Genomic DNA, 15,985 nt, shown 5'->3' with positions numbered 1-15,985 from the left:
TTTAAAATAGAGTAAGAAAACCAAATTAAGTTATTAATATACCTCCACAAAGTCGATTCGAAGAGTCAGGTCATGTATCCAGCTACCGAGAGATTTGAGCGAGTTGTAGCCGCGACGGTGCCACATCTCCGGCACCTTGTTGTTGAGGAAGGAGTTGAATACCTCCTCGTACGCCTCCGACATAACAACGATACCCTGAAAAAATAAGCCATTTGCATTACTTAAAGGATCATCAGTGCTGATGTTTTGACGTGTCTATCTTGAATGAAATGAATCGTAGACTTATAAGTCAAGTGTAATTTTGAAATCGGCTAATATGTACAATCGTTATATTATTTATTGCGTACTTGATATTTCAGACGAACAAAATTTGTAGTGTGGCAATATATTTCAACCTTTCTACTTGTCACAAAAGATTTTTTAAAATAATTGCCACTTCAGGTCTACGTATATTAACTGTTTACCAGTGTGTAGTAGTAAAAATTTGTGATTTATGGTAATGCTATTCTGATTAAGTTCGATCAAAACAGGCAAGGCAGACAAATAACGGACACTAGCCAACGACAATTTCTTCATTCCTATCTTATATGAACTAAACAATCTGAGAGTCATTCCGCTGCACGGAACTACAATAATGCCCAAATATTCAATAACTTTTTGATGAAAGGGACAACGAACTAGTAGGTCAATTCGAAAGCTTAAGTATTTTGAAATTCGCCCTAGATTTTTTTTTGAAAAATTTCACAAATTTCATTTTCAAAATCACGTCGTATCCTACCAGTTAGATTTAACTTAATTATCATATTGAATTGACCAATATAACGTGACCTCCCGGGACCTGGGACCGGATCTGTGTTATCCAATTATACGTAACTACCATTTAAATAAACAGTACATTTACAAAATGGCGTATGTACGTTGTACGCAGGCTCAGTATCCTTTTTAATGCCACCATCGATTAGATTGCAGTTGTTATGTAAGATATCAATTATGTATTGCGTATTACCTATATTACGTGAATTACGTAACCTACGTGTTGAGTTTATAGAAACGTCAATTCACATGGTATTATATATTTTGATATTTATTTTACATTTTTTGAAATTTTAAAACATTGCTATATTATTAGCACCTCACTATATTGTCACTTATTTCACAAGAACAGAAAGTAATTTTATAGGTCTAATTTTCTATCTACACAAGCTGTTTAAAAAGTCTATTTTAGAATTTACATTATGAGCCTATTCTTTAATGGTCTTCTCAAAAGGATATCTACTAAACAAGTCTTCAAATTTTAAATCAATCTTCAACTCTTTTTTTATCAGCAATTCAATAATAATAAACTACGTCCTATTAATATCGCTCAATATTTTTTCAAACATTGCATGTTTTATTTGTTTCGATAGTCTTTTTTATCACATATCAAATTAGTGAATTGCAATATATCCATTTGATTCCTACTTGCTTACTTTCTTTTTCAGGATTTCTTTCTCTCTCTCTTAGGTGACTATACTTCTAGAAATTGGTCTAAGCGTTGAACCTTGCAGAACTCCTCAGGTCATGAACAAATCGCGGAAGAAATTAATAGTAACTTTTTTAATAACGTAGGTTGGTTACCTAACAGTTTGTTTTCCCTATATAAGAAGTTAGTGGAAGATTTTACTAATGAAAAGCTATAGATTTTGGAACCAAAGTCTTAAAGTTCAGCGTTGTCTAAGGCCTTAGTAGGTACGCAATTTAATAACTCAGGAGTTTTAGATCCAATATTTGTTAAATGAACTTGTTGTTTGTCGATTCATGTATGTATTTTATTTATTATTGTAGAAATTATAACATATCTCCACTATAAAAAAGTTATTTTAAGTCACCAATCTAATCTGCTTCGGTAAAAAAATTACACATGTAAATAAACTCGCTGAAAGTTTAGCTTAAGGCAAACTTGTCTAGTAGGAACCGAAATTAAACGAACTTCTACAATTACGCGCCAGACATGCTACAAATCAAAGTAGTTAGCGTGGGCCTTTGATCATCTAAGTAACACCGCTTTAATTAAAATTTTCAGACAGAATTTGTTAGATTTTTTTTGCAAGTCTAGTTTCATCTCTTTGAGAAAAACTGAACCTTATTGTGATATTTAATATACTTTTAAATAAATAAATTTTATAATCAACATTATTCCTAAGATATTACTTTTGATAAGTTGCAAAATGATTTTACTGATGTGGTTGAGTTGTTTTACCGTCACCAAAAATGTAATTATAAAGACTTATATTGTAAAATGGCATTATTGTATTTACTTAAAATTATAGTAGAATTGAATCTTAAAAAGCTTTGCGTTCGACATTCGATTTGGTTTCGCTTTGGTTTTACCAAAAGATGTGATGACATAACTTTTGGTGACTTCGGCCTAATATAGTCTGATATGCAAAAATTATATGAACTAAATGGTAGCCTGAGTTTCCGAGTATGTGTATTGCTGTTTATACCAAAACCGCCGTAGCGTACGCCATCACTGGTGGTATCTCGAATACTCGAAAAAAGTATGTTTCAAATGCTGCAAACGCCATGTATGTAGGAAAAGTAGGTATAACATTGGTCATCGCTTAGTTTGCCACACAAATGTTGTTGGTACAGGTACTATTTATTGGCTTTAATACTTGTTGACGGAAGTCAAAGCCTACCTGAAAAGGTAGGATATATTTTATACAACAAACATAAATAATTGTATTTAACTAACATAACTTTGTATTTTTAATGTGGGAAAAGAGTAACTACAGATTTTTTTGCCGGTTTCCCTCGTTAGAATCCATATTCCGAACTGATGGTAGATTCACTTAATATAGTTTCGTAAAATGTCGATTCAAAATAGTAGTAAAATCCTACTCGAATAAATTATATTTTGATATTAATTTTATATAATAACTATATTTTGATATTAATTTTATATATAATATTATGCTTTTGGGAGATTCGAATCTAAGTGCGCATGCGTTAAAAGTTACAAGGAAGATGAAAAGCAGTGATGCACCAGAATCACATCGGCACTGCGTAATTGTGTATCCTTCATGTACTTATATTATTTGAACTAGGTCTAATTGGTTATTTACGCATGCGTCAGATGCTGTAACCAGATAATATTTCTAGAACGTTCGAATTCAAGGACGCATGCGTTGGGAGTAACGAGGGGTAAAAGGCAAGAATGCATTAAAACGCATCGGCATTGCGCAATTGCGTCTTGTATGTACTTATATTACTAGAACTAGGATTCATTGATTGGATTACGCATGCGCCAGATGCTGTAACCAGGGACCGGTGACGCGTAACGCAGTTATCTATGATATGTTTGTACTATAGTACTTTATTTATTCAAAACGAAGTTTCTAGAATTTTCGGATTCAATTACGCATGCTCAGAATTCTGGAAGGGGGTTTAAGAGCGCATTGGCAGGTGCGTCCTGTTCGCTGTATTGATTTCGGTCAGTTCCCACCTGCAGTTTCTATGCACAGCTAGATGTTTACAAAAACATAATTCCTAGACTTATGAGTCTATTGCACGCATGCGTCGGTAGCTGGAAGCGTGGGCTAGGACGCGACCAAGGGCGTCCGGAAATTTCAGATTGAATGAATCTCTAAATTTTACCCCTAACTTAGCAATTATATATAACTTGAATATTGTCCACTGCTACGAAGTACTTCGAGCAGTTATTTTGATGAATCGATGGAAATATACATATATCATGAAATAATGTTGTTCTGTTCTTCGAGCCATTTATTGTACAGAAAAAAATACAAAGAATTGTTATGTATGTAATATATGTTTTTTTGTTATTTGTCACTACGCTGACGACATTTTTGGTATTTTCAAAATACGATTTACTCTAAAGATAATCGTATTTTTAAATACATAATTTTATTTAATTATTTTTTAAAAAAGATTTTAAGGTCGAATGTTACAAGTACAAGTCGAGATGGCCCAGTGGTTAGAACGCGAGCATCTTAACCGATGATTGCGGGTTCAAACCCAGACAAGCACCGCTGATTCATGTGCTTAATTTGTCTTTATAATTCATCTCGTGCTCAGCGGTGAAGAAAAATATCGTGAGAAAACCTGCGTGTGTAATTTCATATAAATTCTGCCACGTTTATTCCATCAATCCGGTTGGAAAAGTGTGGTGGTATATGTTCCAAACCTTCTACTTATAGGGAGAGGAAGCTTTAGCCCAGCAATGGACTTGTTGTTGTTGAATGTTATACAAGAATATATTATTTATTCCAGGTACACTTAATATTATAAGATGAAATTTGTTTGTTTGTAACGGTAAAATTTACAGAACTAATGATCTAAATTATTATTTATTGGGAAGGTAAGTTACATTGTTCCCGAGTGCTACGGTATAAATTATATTCATATAATTTTATTTACTAATGATTTGCACCAGTATGTTGCAATTGTGGGTCGCTAGTTGAGAATTTCATTTATTCATAAAGATAAGTAGTAAAATAATCGGCTTTAAATAATCCACTGTTTTAATGTACATTAAAGTAATCTGGATTTACACGTAAAACCTATTTAGGTTTGATAAAAAGTTATTTTATCATACGTAATAGGTTTTTCATTGCAGAGTGTGAGTTAATTATTTCCATTCTAATTATAAAAAGTGAGAGTTTCTGATATTGGACATTTTTATTGGACAGTGTCAATAATATAACATGAAGTAGACATTTTTCGTTAAGATTTTCAGTTCACAGAGTTCCACTTTTTTATGTTATAGGTTGGCGGACGAGCATATGGGCTACCTGATGGTAAGTGGTCACCATCGCCCATAGACAATGACGCTGTAAGAAATATTAACTATTCCTTACATCGTCAATGTGCCACCAACCTTGGGAACTAAGATGTTATGTCCCTTGTGCCTGTAGTTACACTGGCTCACTCACCCTTCAGACCGGAACACAACAATACTGAGTACTGTTATTTGGCGGTAGATGAGTGGGTGGTACCTACCCAGACGGGCTTGCACAAAGCCCTACCAGCAAGTATAGTACCAGAGTTCCAACCAGTCCATTTCATCTCACCGTATAATCATGACTAGTTTACAATCTAAGCGTATAAAAGCCCACGTTTTAGTTCTCACCTTAATAGCCTTCTGGAGTTCGTTGAGGGAGCTGTGTATCAGGGCTAAGAGCACGTTGAATCTATCCGTTTCGTGCAGCAGCACCGTGGTGAGGGAGTGCAACTGGCCGCAGTCGTCAGGCTGCATCAGTAAAGGGTTGACCAGATCTTTGTCCACCTTAGTCACGACCACGGCTCGCGTCTGCTCACAGATTCGCCAAACGATCTGGTCGGGAGTGTCTCCCCCGCCGCCGCCGCCGGCGCGAGGTTGTACGTCAACTATTGTCTTGATCAATGTACTGGTCTCCTTGTGCTAAACGACAAAACTCACATTGTTTTAACTGTTGCAGCAAATACGATAAATTTTATTGTTCCTACCCCGGAAATAAATTTCACACGCCATTTTAGGGAATTCTAGTAATTTCCCGAAAAGAGATTTTGTACTGACAAAGAACCGTCACCTGTTGTTGAGTTGAATTTTTGTGTTTACTGAATAATATTATCAGTGAAGTTAGTCTAAAATACTTTTTTTGTACTTGAATCTGATTAAAATGGACAAAAAAGCCCTAAAATTTAAACATAGAAACTAATTCAGTACTTTTAACTTGATAAAAAGTTAATACAACATAATGTTGAAACACCAGGTTATTATTGATTAAATTTATGACGAAAATAGATTCGGTATCGTCGCCTGGATATAACTAATTAAAAAAGGTTCATATATATTTTTTTTAATATTGGTTTCGCTGTGTAGGTGTGTCATAACGTGCGTATCAAACCTCATATGCAATATTAGCGTTCTCGTGCATTCCAAACACTTCCGGATCCTCGATGACTGGTAGTGTGTCGATGTAATCCCGGACATCATTCAACTTTTCGAAGCGCGGGCAGTAGTAGGTGCCGGACGGAGAGTAAGTGTAGCTCTCCTCAAGTGTAGCCGGCGAGAAGAACTGCTTCAGAATTGTGGTCAGGCATCTTTGATCCCACATATCCGTTACACGACCGCCGTATGTTATCTGACCTTAAAAAAAGTTTCTAGCATAAAGATGTTTTCCTTGGGGATAGGTCAATGATATTCTAATAAACAGATATAGCCATACTAAACAACAGAAAAAAGTGTGCCACGCCGGGGACCGTTTATTTTAGTTTATTTTTACATTTCGTTAAAAGTAAATAAAAAAAGGATAGCTTGATAAAAACAATAAGTAAAAGGGATAACTAGATGTTTTAATTACGCAAAACGTATTACCATTAAATAATTATGATTTATTATAACGTATTGCTACGTAAAACGACTAAAGGCAAACGTCCCAATTAGGACGTTTTCTAGTCTTCACTTTTTGAGCGTTAATAACATATCTGTTTACTACAATATCATTGGGGTAGGTAGAGATTTCCAAGATTAAAACTCACTAGTAATATACTCTAACGCGTCCCATGGAACGTGTCCCGATTCGCAGAACATTTGTAGATTGAGCATAGCGCACTCGCGGTCGCTGTTATTGAATTCGTAAGTAATATTCCAACCGAGCGGACCGAACTTTTTCCTCTCTTGTATGATCGCGTGGAACATACATATACCGAATAGCATTGTTCGCCAGTCCTGTTCCAGCGCTGAAATACATGATTATAAAAGATCGTATCATGCCTGAAAGATTTTTTCGAATATCGTTTTAATAATCTAGGCGAATTGGCGTGTCTTATATGTAGAAAAATGGAGTAGTAGAAAACGTTCAGTTTTGATAAACAAATTTTACGGACGTCGAAGGCGCGTAGAAAAGCCGCTGAAAAGCGATCGCGCTTACTCGTGTAATAAACGACGGAAGAAGAATCATTCGAATCAAATCAAAATAAACTTTATTGTACAACTTGTAAACCAATAAATTCATAAATCACATTCAAGATAGATGCACAAGAGACCTTATCGCTATAATGTAAATACACAGAATTTTGTCGAATCTCTGAAATATTTTTGTATAATTAAAATATATAGAGCTGAGATGGCCAATTAAGCATGCATATATGCACTTTAAACTTAATACCTTATCGCTATAATGTAAATACACAGAATTTTGTCGAATCTCTGAAATATTTTTATATAATTAAAATTAAAAATATATAGAGCTGAGATGGCCCAGCATGCATCAGCATGCATACGCATGTATGACCTTAAACTTAATAACAGCGGATTCAAAGACCGCAAAACTGCTGAGTTTTCAAATAAAATCAAATTTATTCAAGTTAACTTCATAATTAAGCGTTTTTTGCATCGGCGACAATTTAATGTCTTTAATTTGTGTTTGTAATGCATTTCCTGCTCGATGGTAAAGGAAAACATCGCGAGGAAGCTTTCACGTGTCAAATTTCAATGAAATACTGTCACATGTATATCCAATAGCCTGCATTGGAGCAGCGGCATATGAAAAGCTTTTAACTTTCTTTCCACAAGGGAGAGGAGGCCTAAGCCCGGTACACAAAATTTACAGGGTTTTACTTAAGTGACTTAAAAATACATAAATGAACAGTTAAATAATTTTTAATACAATAAGATGAGAGATTACCATTATTTTCAAAGAAATCTTCTTCGATCTCTATGAGAGCTCTCTTCACGTTTGCTTTGAGACCTTTCGGTGGTTCATTGGTCACTTTCACAGAATTCTGGAGTACAGACACTGGAAACTTTGGTGTTGGCATAGAACTTAAATATAGTCGGAAATCTGTATGCAGATTTGATGGGTCACTGCTCATATTAGCCACTATTACTTCAAGACTGAGCATCCATGACGCCGCCAAGTGACAATTCTAATAAAAATGGTAATTTTGTTAACAAGGCAATCATACTACTCTTCTTATTTATAAACTTGCAAATATTTATATTTAATTAAGTCAGCTGTTTTATAAACTGTTTATCACCTGCAGGAAAACCCAGTCTCCTTTAGGTTTGGCGTTATTTATCAACTTTTCAGCAACGGGACCTTGCCCTTGTCCCAGCGATATAGAGTGAACTCGGTCTCTCACGCCCATTTCGGTTGCAAACTTCTGGAAAGCTCCAAACGGATCCGAACCAGTACTCAGAACAAATACTAAAGGTATTGTACAAGACGTGTCAGCGTATCTAAAAATATCAAACAAATTTAATAAACAAGCATTATTTCATTTTAACACCTTTTGTTATAACAACGAGTAATACAAGTGCCTAGGAAATTTTAATAGATTTGGAAGTCCGTACAGGTAGGTGCCTAGTGATGTGAGTCGTGAGTTCGCTACTGACATTTTTAGATTTTATTGTTTCTTCCCCGTATTTAAACTTCACACACTATTGAAGGGAAATAAGAAACTCTAGCAATTTCTCAAAAACTGATTGTATACTGTTTGTCAGTATTACAAGAGTCATAACTCATTTTAAATAATAAAATCAACGTTTTCGGTACTTTTATATCGGCCTATCCTTATATCATGACGAGATGTTAGCCTAGAATACTGTTTTGATCTTTAATCCGGTTAAAATAGACAGAATTGCACAAAAATGTAAACATAGGAACAATTTTGTACATTTTTATAGCGATTTTTTATTCTTGTTGTTGTTCACTTGTTTGTAAACATCTGTGTTTGATTTCTCTTTGAACCACTGCTATATAGTGTTTGTCAGCTTATCCATTATTTACCCGTCAATCTGCACGTAGGTTCAAAAGCAAACATCGCATGACGTAGGCGTGCGTTTTAATATTTTAGATTTATAAAATTGTTTTATATCACATTAATTTTTTGATCACGCTCATTCATAATTTCTAAGACAATGTAAAAAGCCATACTTGCCCTTGCCCTTTGGTGTTCAGTAATTTTTAGCAAAGGTAAATTGGGTTCGGTAGGTATTTTTGATGTGTAATTTATAATAAGAGTAATAATCATCATACCATCGTGCGAATTATTTTTTAGTGCAAAAATTTTTTTGAACTAACTACGTTCTTATTATATACTATTATAGTATTTATTTAAAAATGTGCACTAATTATTGAAACAGTATAGAGGATAATAATTTTAATTTTTTAGATTTATTAATAGTGTATCGTCAGCAAAATAATATGACAGCATATACAAATTTTATTGCATAAATGTGGGTGGAGGGATGTTAGCGGTTGGGGTGCACCTTCCCATCCACGTTGCCATGCATCCTGCACCCTGCACTACCCCAACACCCCCCACCGAAGCAATGTGGTAGACTCGGCGAATACAGAACTCAGTTCTCTCGCTGTACCGACCGAAAAGGGTTGGTACGGCAAGAGACTCAATAATACACTTAGCTCAGACAACTGATATTAATATGTCAGGTGGTATGCTCAATGCGACGGGAATTCAAGTAAAGGATATTTACAATACTAGATTATCCTAAAGTAAACTCAGTATGATCAACCTTCTATAACTTACATTTAAAGAGGCTATGTATGGTTATGAATGTGTGTTTGTGTTTTCGTGCATGTGTGCGTGATAAATACTTGTAAAACACGACTCCTTTATATTTTGTACGATAACATCGACTCTTTTCAGTCTGTGTGAATTTGTATCATAATATCGTAGATAATCCACGATCTCGACCAATGGCATCGCGTTAATTCTTTGTAAACATTATTTATTTGTCTAGATTATTCTTGTAGTTAAAATAAGTAAATCTATAAGCTCTTCATTCATTTAACCAAACATTATTTTTACATAGCTATTAACTAGAAAATAGATGAGAAAGTTTTTTGATATTATTTTAAATACTTTTTTGTTTTTTATCGTTTTCATTTCAACAAAGTTTTATTAACTTTGATTATCAAATAATTTGAGTTCAAATTTATGAATTTATTTAATAATAAATATTATAAATACGAGAACTATTTTAATTAATATCATATCAAAATCAATGTATCTTGTAAGTAGGCTTTTTAAAGAACTTTTGAATCGTCATTATACATTACTTGATTAATTTTACTTATGAACCTCATCGATTCAAAACTAAATAATTGTTTTGTTAGCGAATCTTAATTTGGTTAGTTCTTGTTTAATATATAAGTACATCAAACCATTACTAATAAAAGTTAATATATCGAATTTGCCTTATACACTTTAACGCAAATCTCTTCTATATAATTTAAAGTATGCAACAAAAACAAATTATGATAATAAGTCCTGTAATCAAACCGCGGTATACATATTGATACAAATTGCATCCCAGGTCCCTGATATTCTATTAATAGTCTAGACCCCTGCGCACTGATCGATAAAGCCTTTCTAGCGTTCCTAGGGACGGCTGCTGCATATTGCACTCACTCTTTGTGGGACTCCGAAAGGAACGGACGTCATTAATTTCAGTGTAATATACAACATTAAACTAATTATTATTATTTTTTTTTAATGAAACTTTAAAATAATAACATTATACATTCATTTTAGATTTTGAATTTTACGATTTTTATTGAGAAATGGCTAAAACAGTGAATTACGGTGATATGAATTTCGCATTAAAGAATGGAATCAATATGCCGGCTGTGGGATGTGAGTATTTGATAACAATATCTTTTGTTTTTGTTATGTCAAAATTGAATATAAATATATTCGTATTATCGCAGTGGGTACATACCGGCTCAACACTCAGGAGCTCATGTTCCAGACAATAGACTACGCTTTGGCCTCAGGATACCGTCTTTTTGGTAAATGCTCAAACCTTTTTTTTTATTTTTTTAATATCTTTTTGACTCTTAAAAAATTGTCTCAATTTTATTTTTTTAAAGATACTGCCCCAGATTACGGGAATGAGAAGCTTATGCGAGACGCATTTAAGCAACTGCTTCCGAAGTATGGCTTGACGCGGAAAGAACTATTCATCACTTCAAAGTTGTGTAAGAATACTTCTTTATGTTTATTATGATTAGTTTATTGAACAAATGATTAAAACAACGTATTATTTGCAGCGGTGCATTCGAGGGGAAGTAAATTCATATCCAAAGCCTTCGAAAGATCTCTGGAGAATTTAGGATTAGATTATATCGACATGTATCTCGTCCATTTCCCCGGCCCTCCGAACTCCGATTCTAGGAGTACCAAAAATGAAGCGTTACGCGCGGATACGTGGATGGCAATCACCAAGCTTTACGATGAATCTAAAGTGAATGCTATCGGTGTGTCGAACTTCACACTCAGGCATTTGATGCAACTTACAGAGATCATGGCTATTGGCCCGATGGTCAACCAGGTAAGTAGATAACATGATTTAAAAAAGAACTCCATTACATGAGATTCTAATCTGTTTATTTATCTTTTGTAGATTGAATGGCATCCATACTACTATCAACTCGAGATGTTGCAATACTGCTGCGACCATAATATCCGCCTGCAGGCATATTGCTCCTTTGGCGGCCTATCGCGTGGCCACAAGGCCTTGATGGAAGACCCCGTCGTGAAGAAAATTGCTCAAATTTACGATTCTACAACAGCTCAAGTTTTACTCGTATGGGCCCTGCAACGCGGAATAGCCGTCATTCCAAAATCTACGAGCCTCTGTCACATGCAGCAAAACAAGAACCTGAACTTCAGACTCTCCGAAGGGGATCTCAACGCCCTCGATGCTCTCAGCATCAAGAATCGAAAATACGCCTGGGACCCGACGGGGATCGCCTGAATGGCAAAGCTGTATCCTGATATTTTCTTTGAAATATCGGGGATACTGCTCTCGATCAAAAGTGTCATTAACTTTCCTCCGTGGTTTATGTTCAAGGTGCCACACCACCCGACAGTGATACCCATGTTTTAATTAGAAGTGATTAATGAATGCTTTATGTTTTTTGTTAATGAAATTTTGTCGCGGATTAGAAATTTTTGAGATTGTTATGTAACTGACTATCATAACGATGTAAGTTGAATATCTAATTGTGCTTTATGTGTAGCATCGATGTGTCAATGTATAGGATTTAGTGGTCAATTGGGTTGTCTTACTGCTGAGTTAACTCTCCTTTCACTGACTGAAACTGTTTAAACGATTATTTATACGAACTATTGTTTGTTTATATCAAAATGTATTTTCTCTATTCCGCCTACTAAAACATTTATCATGTGATACTATGGATTTAAAAAACTTATTCTTAGATAAACTTAATTTTAAAAATTCGACCAAATCTTGGGAATACTTATTACATTACTGCTATATTTTTTTATAATCTTTACAGCTGTTCTATACCGAATAATATTGTAAGTTTTTTTATAAAGCTTCTTATATTATATTGTATTTGTCAAATTTATTCGATATAGATATATTTTTCCTCTATTTGTTTTGATACGTTACTAATTTATTAAAGTTCTGTATTTGTAAGAATATATGTAATGAATGTTGTGTGACAACTATAAATGTAATCGTATTTAACCGATACGTGTTAGCTTTAAGAAAATTATAATCAATTTTAGCGTTTTCTCGTTCAGGGTAAAGAGAAACTTCAATTATAGGAATTTAATTCTATTGATGTATACGCTCCTCAAACTTGTTTCAATAAAAATGTATCTACGTGTTGTCATTTGATAATTATTTCACACCCAAAACCACATATATAACATACTTTAAACATGCAACATTGCGAATTGTTTAAACGCATTGCAGCTTGCGCGAATATTGATTGTTTAAGCATTAAGTAAAATATTAGCGACATTAACCCAAAAATTGTTGCTTAGAAGAATGCGATTATGAAATGATATTATATTAGTAGCGTGTCGCCGGCGACTTTGCATATAATTCCATTGCAATGCAATGTATTCCTAGATTGCTATTAACCCAATTTCTAGTTTCTATGGGCACAAATTGTCTGACACAGTTAGTCTTGACTGTGTATTCATATTCCTCGTTTCAATATTTTGGGCTTGGCAATTATATTCTAGCCATATATAAAAGAATAGGACTGATATACTGCTCCTATTTATATAATAATATTGAGAATTAATTATATGTTGTAAATCGGACCTAAGTAAATATATGAAAGCTATTAAATCAAAGTCAATGTTTCTTAATTGCAATATATGTGGAAGTGATTGAAATTAAATTGAACGCGTCTGCTGCGACAATCTGTATTTTAAGAGGCTTTAGTCTTAGGCAAAAAAGCGTCTGTAAATACAATTTGATTTGATGCACTCTTTTCCACGAATTATATTATTATTTTGCATATGAGCATATGGGCCACCTGATGGTAAGTGGTCACCATCACCCATAGGCAGTGACGCTGTAAGAAATATTAACTTCGCTGTAAGAAATATTCCTTACATCGTCAATGTGCCACCAACCTTGTGAACTAAGATGTTATGTCCCTTGTGCCTGTAGTTACACTGGCTCACTCACCCTCCAAACCCAAAACACAACAATACTGAGTACTGTTATTTCGCGGTAGAATAACTGATGAGTGGGTGGTACCTACCCAGAGGGGCTTGGACAAAGCCCTACCACCAAGTAAATAAAGTAGGTAAGTAAGTAAAGTATATTTTTAGAATTGAAAACTCATGTGCAATTTGTGTACTAAATTCTAAGCGGTATTGTGACCAGACTGGAAGTTTCAGTCTGTGTAGTAAAATCATTAAATAAGTTTTAAAATGCCAATTAGTTATTGGCAACCCTTAAACAAAATGATTATCTGTATCCCTCTATGGTATATTACATTTCATAGATTAAATAAATCAATAATTTTGGTATATACATTTTAAAATATATCAGCAAGAAGGATCACATCTTATCCTCCTCGTTTCCCATCAAAACTTTACTTTCTTCATTTTTATATACAAAAACTTTCCTAGTCCAAACATTCAATATAACGATGCTGAGAAATACTTAATAAACTATATATGCTTTGGTCATCAAACAGTTGTTTATCGCACCAAATACTTTTTGCCGTTCCGTCGGCCTCTATTAATTTACTGTTAACGCAGCAAAACTATGAAACTCACTGTCACTCTGATTATAATATGGAATACTAAATTTTACGTGCTTTGTTTTCCAACTGTCGTTTTTAATAAAACGATTCACGGGGAATAGGATGCTTTATATCAATTATTACAGGCAGATAAAGCTTGGTTAGATACTGATCGTAGCGGATAGGCTTTATATCAAGAGTAACTGGCTTTACTAAAACAAGAGCAAAGGTTAAAATTTGTAATTTCAGATAACTGAATGTAATATGAATCATTATAGTGTTGTTGATATTGTTATGTAAATAAATAATACAATCATTTGTAAATTGTTATTGACATTTACACAACTACTTAATTCCATTATCTTCTAGTGATCTAAAAGCATTTTGGAGTCGCAACAAAATGTGCAATAAAAGATAAAAGCAATTGAAAACGTATAATAAAATTACAAAAATATATCATATCGTATTTATTAAATCTACTGATGTAAATTATGCAATATTTACATACATTACACGTCAGGGTATGGATCAGTAGGGTAAAGGTTTTACTAATTGTACTACAAACATATTGGATCACCTTTCTTGATATTGTTTCCTACGCAATAAAAGGTAAGAGAACTACTTCTATTAAAAAATATAAAAATTGGTCTTACCCTATTCTTGGTGCAGCCTAACATAATTTCCACTAACTAAAACATAAATTAACTAATAGCTAAAATGGTAATTCTAACTCACAATGTATTGAGCTGTACAGTGGGACTCTCTATAAACACCGATCCCAAACTCGTGCTCACATACTGGGCGATGGCAAACACAAGTTTTTCTTCTTTCAGAGATTTTATTAACATCAACTTTTGAAATGTATCCAATATCTCGTCCCAGGCTATTTTTGCGGGCGTTTTGTCCGCTCTGTTTATATGAATTTCCTACAAATTGTTTAATAAACAAAGTTACCGTTGTGTGGAAGTTCGAGATGGCCCAATGGTTAGATCGCGTGCATCTTAACCGATGATTGCGGGTTCAAACCCAGGCAAGCACCGCTGATTCATGTGCTTAATTTGTCTTTATAATTCATCTCGTGCTCAGCGGTGAAGGAAAACATCGTGAGGAATCCTGCATGTGACAAATTTCATACAAATCCTGCCACATGTGTATTCCACCAACCCGCAATGGAACGGCGAGGTGGAACATGTTCCAAATCTTCTCCTCAAAGGGAGAGGAGGCCTTTAGCCCAGCAGTGGAAATTTACAGGCTGTTGTTGTTGTTTGTTCTGTGGACAGTACTATATGTACTGTCTACAAAAAAGCAAATATACTTATTTATCATACCAAAGCAAATGTGCCTAGTTTAATGGGAATGTTTCGGAGACAGTCCGCAGCGAGCCCTGCGAAGATGGGGTCGGAGTCTTCCAGATAGTTGACTGCAAGCCACATCTGTTCCGTCAGCGATTCTACTGGAGGTTTCTTAGGTGGTACCTGTTTGCAAGAAATATAAAATAATAGTAAATATTTGAAATAAAAATATAAGGAGGTTAGAAGACTAGTTTCATTTTAACTGTTATTTTGTTATGTGACAATAATTTCATAGATGCATTCTATATCTATGTATATACATCTCTCTATAGTTTACAATTTAGGTAAAGGGTCCGTATCGGTAGGGGATCGGAATCTAGAAAATTAAGTGCGGATTTTCTAAAACTATAACAAAGACATTCTAAATTACCTTACGTTTTACTTTAACAATAATAAAGAGCTGAAGGTATTGCATAGTGCGTATATCTTCGAAAGGAGGTATGTGTTCAGGCAGGAGGTCTGCATTATTTTTTTACATACCAAAATTGGTTCAAGACATTCTTAATTACCTTACGTTTTACTTTAACAATAATAAAGAGCTGAAGGTATTGCATAGAGCTTATATGTTTTCGTAAGGAGTAATGTGTTCAGGCAGGAGGA

The 15,985-nt window shown here is 34.3% G+C and overlaps 2 protein-coding genes across 2 annotated transcripts in view; one reads left to right on the top strand and one right to left on the bottom strand.

Moving 5' to 3' along the window:
• The window catches only part of LOC124543357 (dynein axonemal heavy chain 6), a 67,462-nt gene that overhangs the window by 2,201 nt on the left and 49,276 nt on the right, over positions 1 to 15,985 (bottom strand). Inside the window, 8 exon segments of the mRNA XM_047121556.1 lie at positions 43 to 195; positions 5,135 to 5,425; positions 5,892 to 6,133; positions 6,526 to 6,726; positions 7,674 to 7,914; positions 8,026 to 8,227; positions 14,769 to 14,959; positions 15,362 to 15,508. Of these exon segments, the coding sequence (XP_046977512.1) occupies positions 43 to 195; positions 5,135 to 5,425; positions 5,892 to 6,133; positions 6,526 to 6,726; positions 7,674 to 7,914; positions 8,026 to 8,227; positions 14,769 to 14,959; positions 15,362 to 15,508 (1,668 nt within the window).
• LOC124543356 (uncharacterized oxidoreductase YtbE-like) lies at positions 10,150 to 12,342 on the top strand. The gene is made up of 6 exons (XM_047121555.1): positions 10,150 to 10,465; positions 10,546 to 10,647; positions 10,722 to 10,802; positions 10,884 to 10,991; positions 11,064 to 11,344; positions 11,417 to 12,342. The coding sequence occupies exons 2-6, from the start codon at positions 10,575 to 10,577 to the stop codon at positions 11,768 to 11,770; spliced, it is 897 nt and encodes a 298-aa protein (XP_046977511.1). The 5' UTR covers positions 10,150 to 10,465; positions 10,546 to 10,574; the 3' UTR covers positions 11,771 to 12,342.

Source organism: Vanessa cardui, chromosome Z (genome assembly GCF_905220365.1).
Source record: "Vanessa cardui chromosome Z, ilVanCard2.1, whole genome shotgun sequence".
NCBI lineage: Eukaryota > Metazoa > Arthropoda > Insecta > Lepidoptera > Nymphalidae > Vanessa > Vanessa cardui.
The sequence above is the reverse complement of the archived record's forward strand: the minus strand, read 5'-3'. Positions and strand labels throughout refer to the sequence as shown.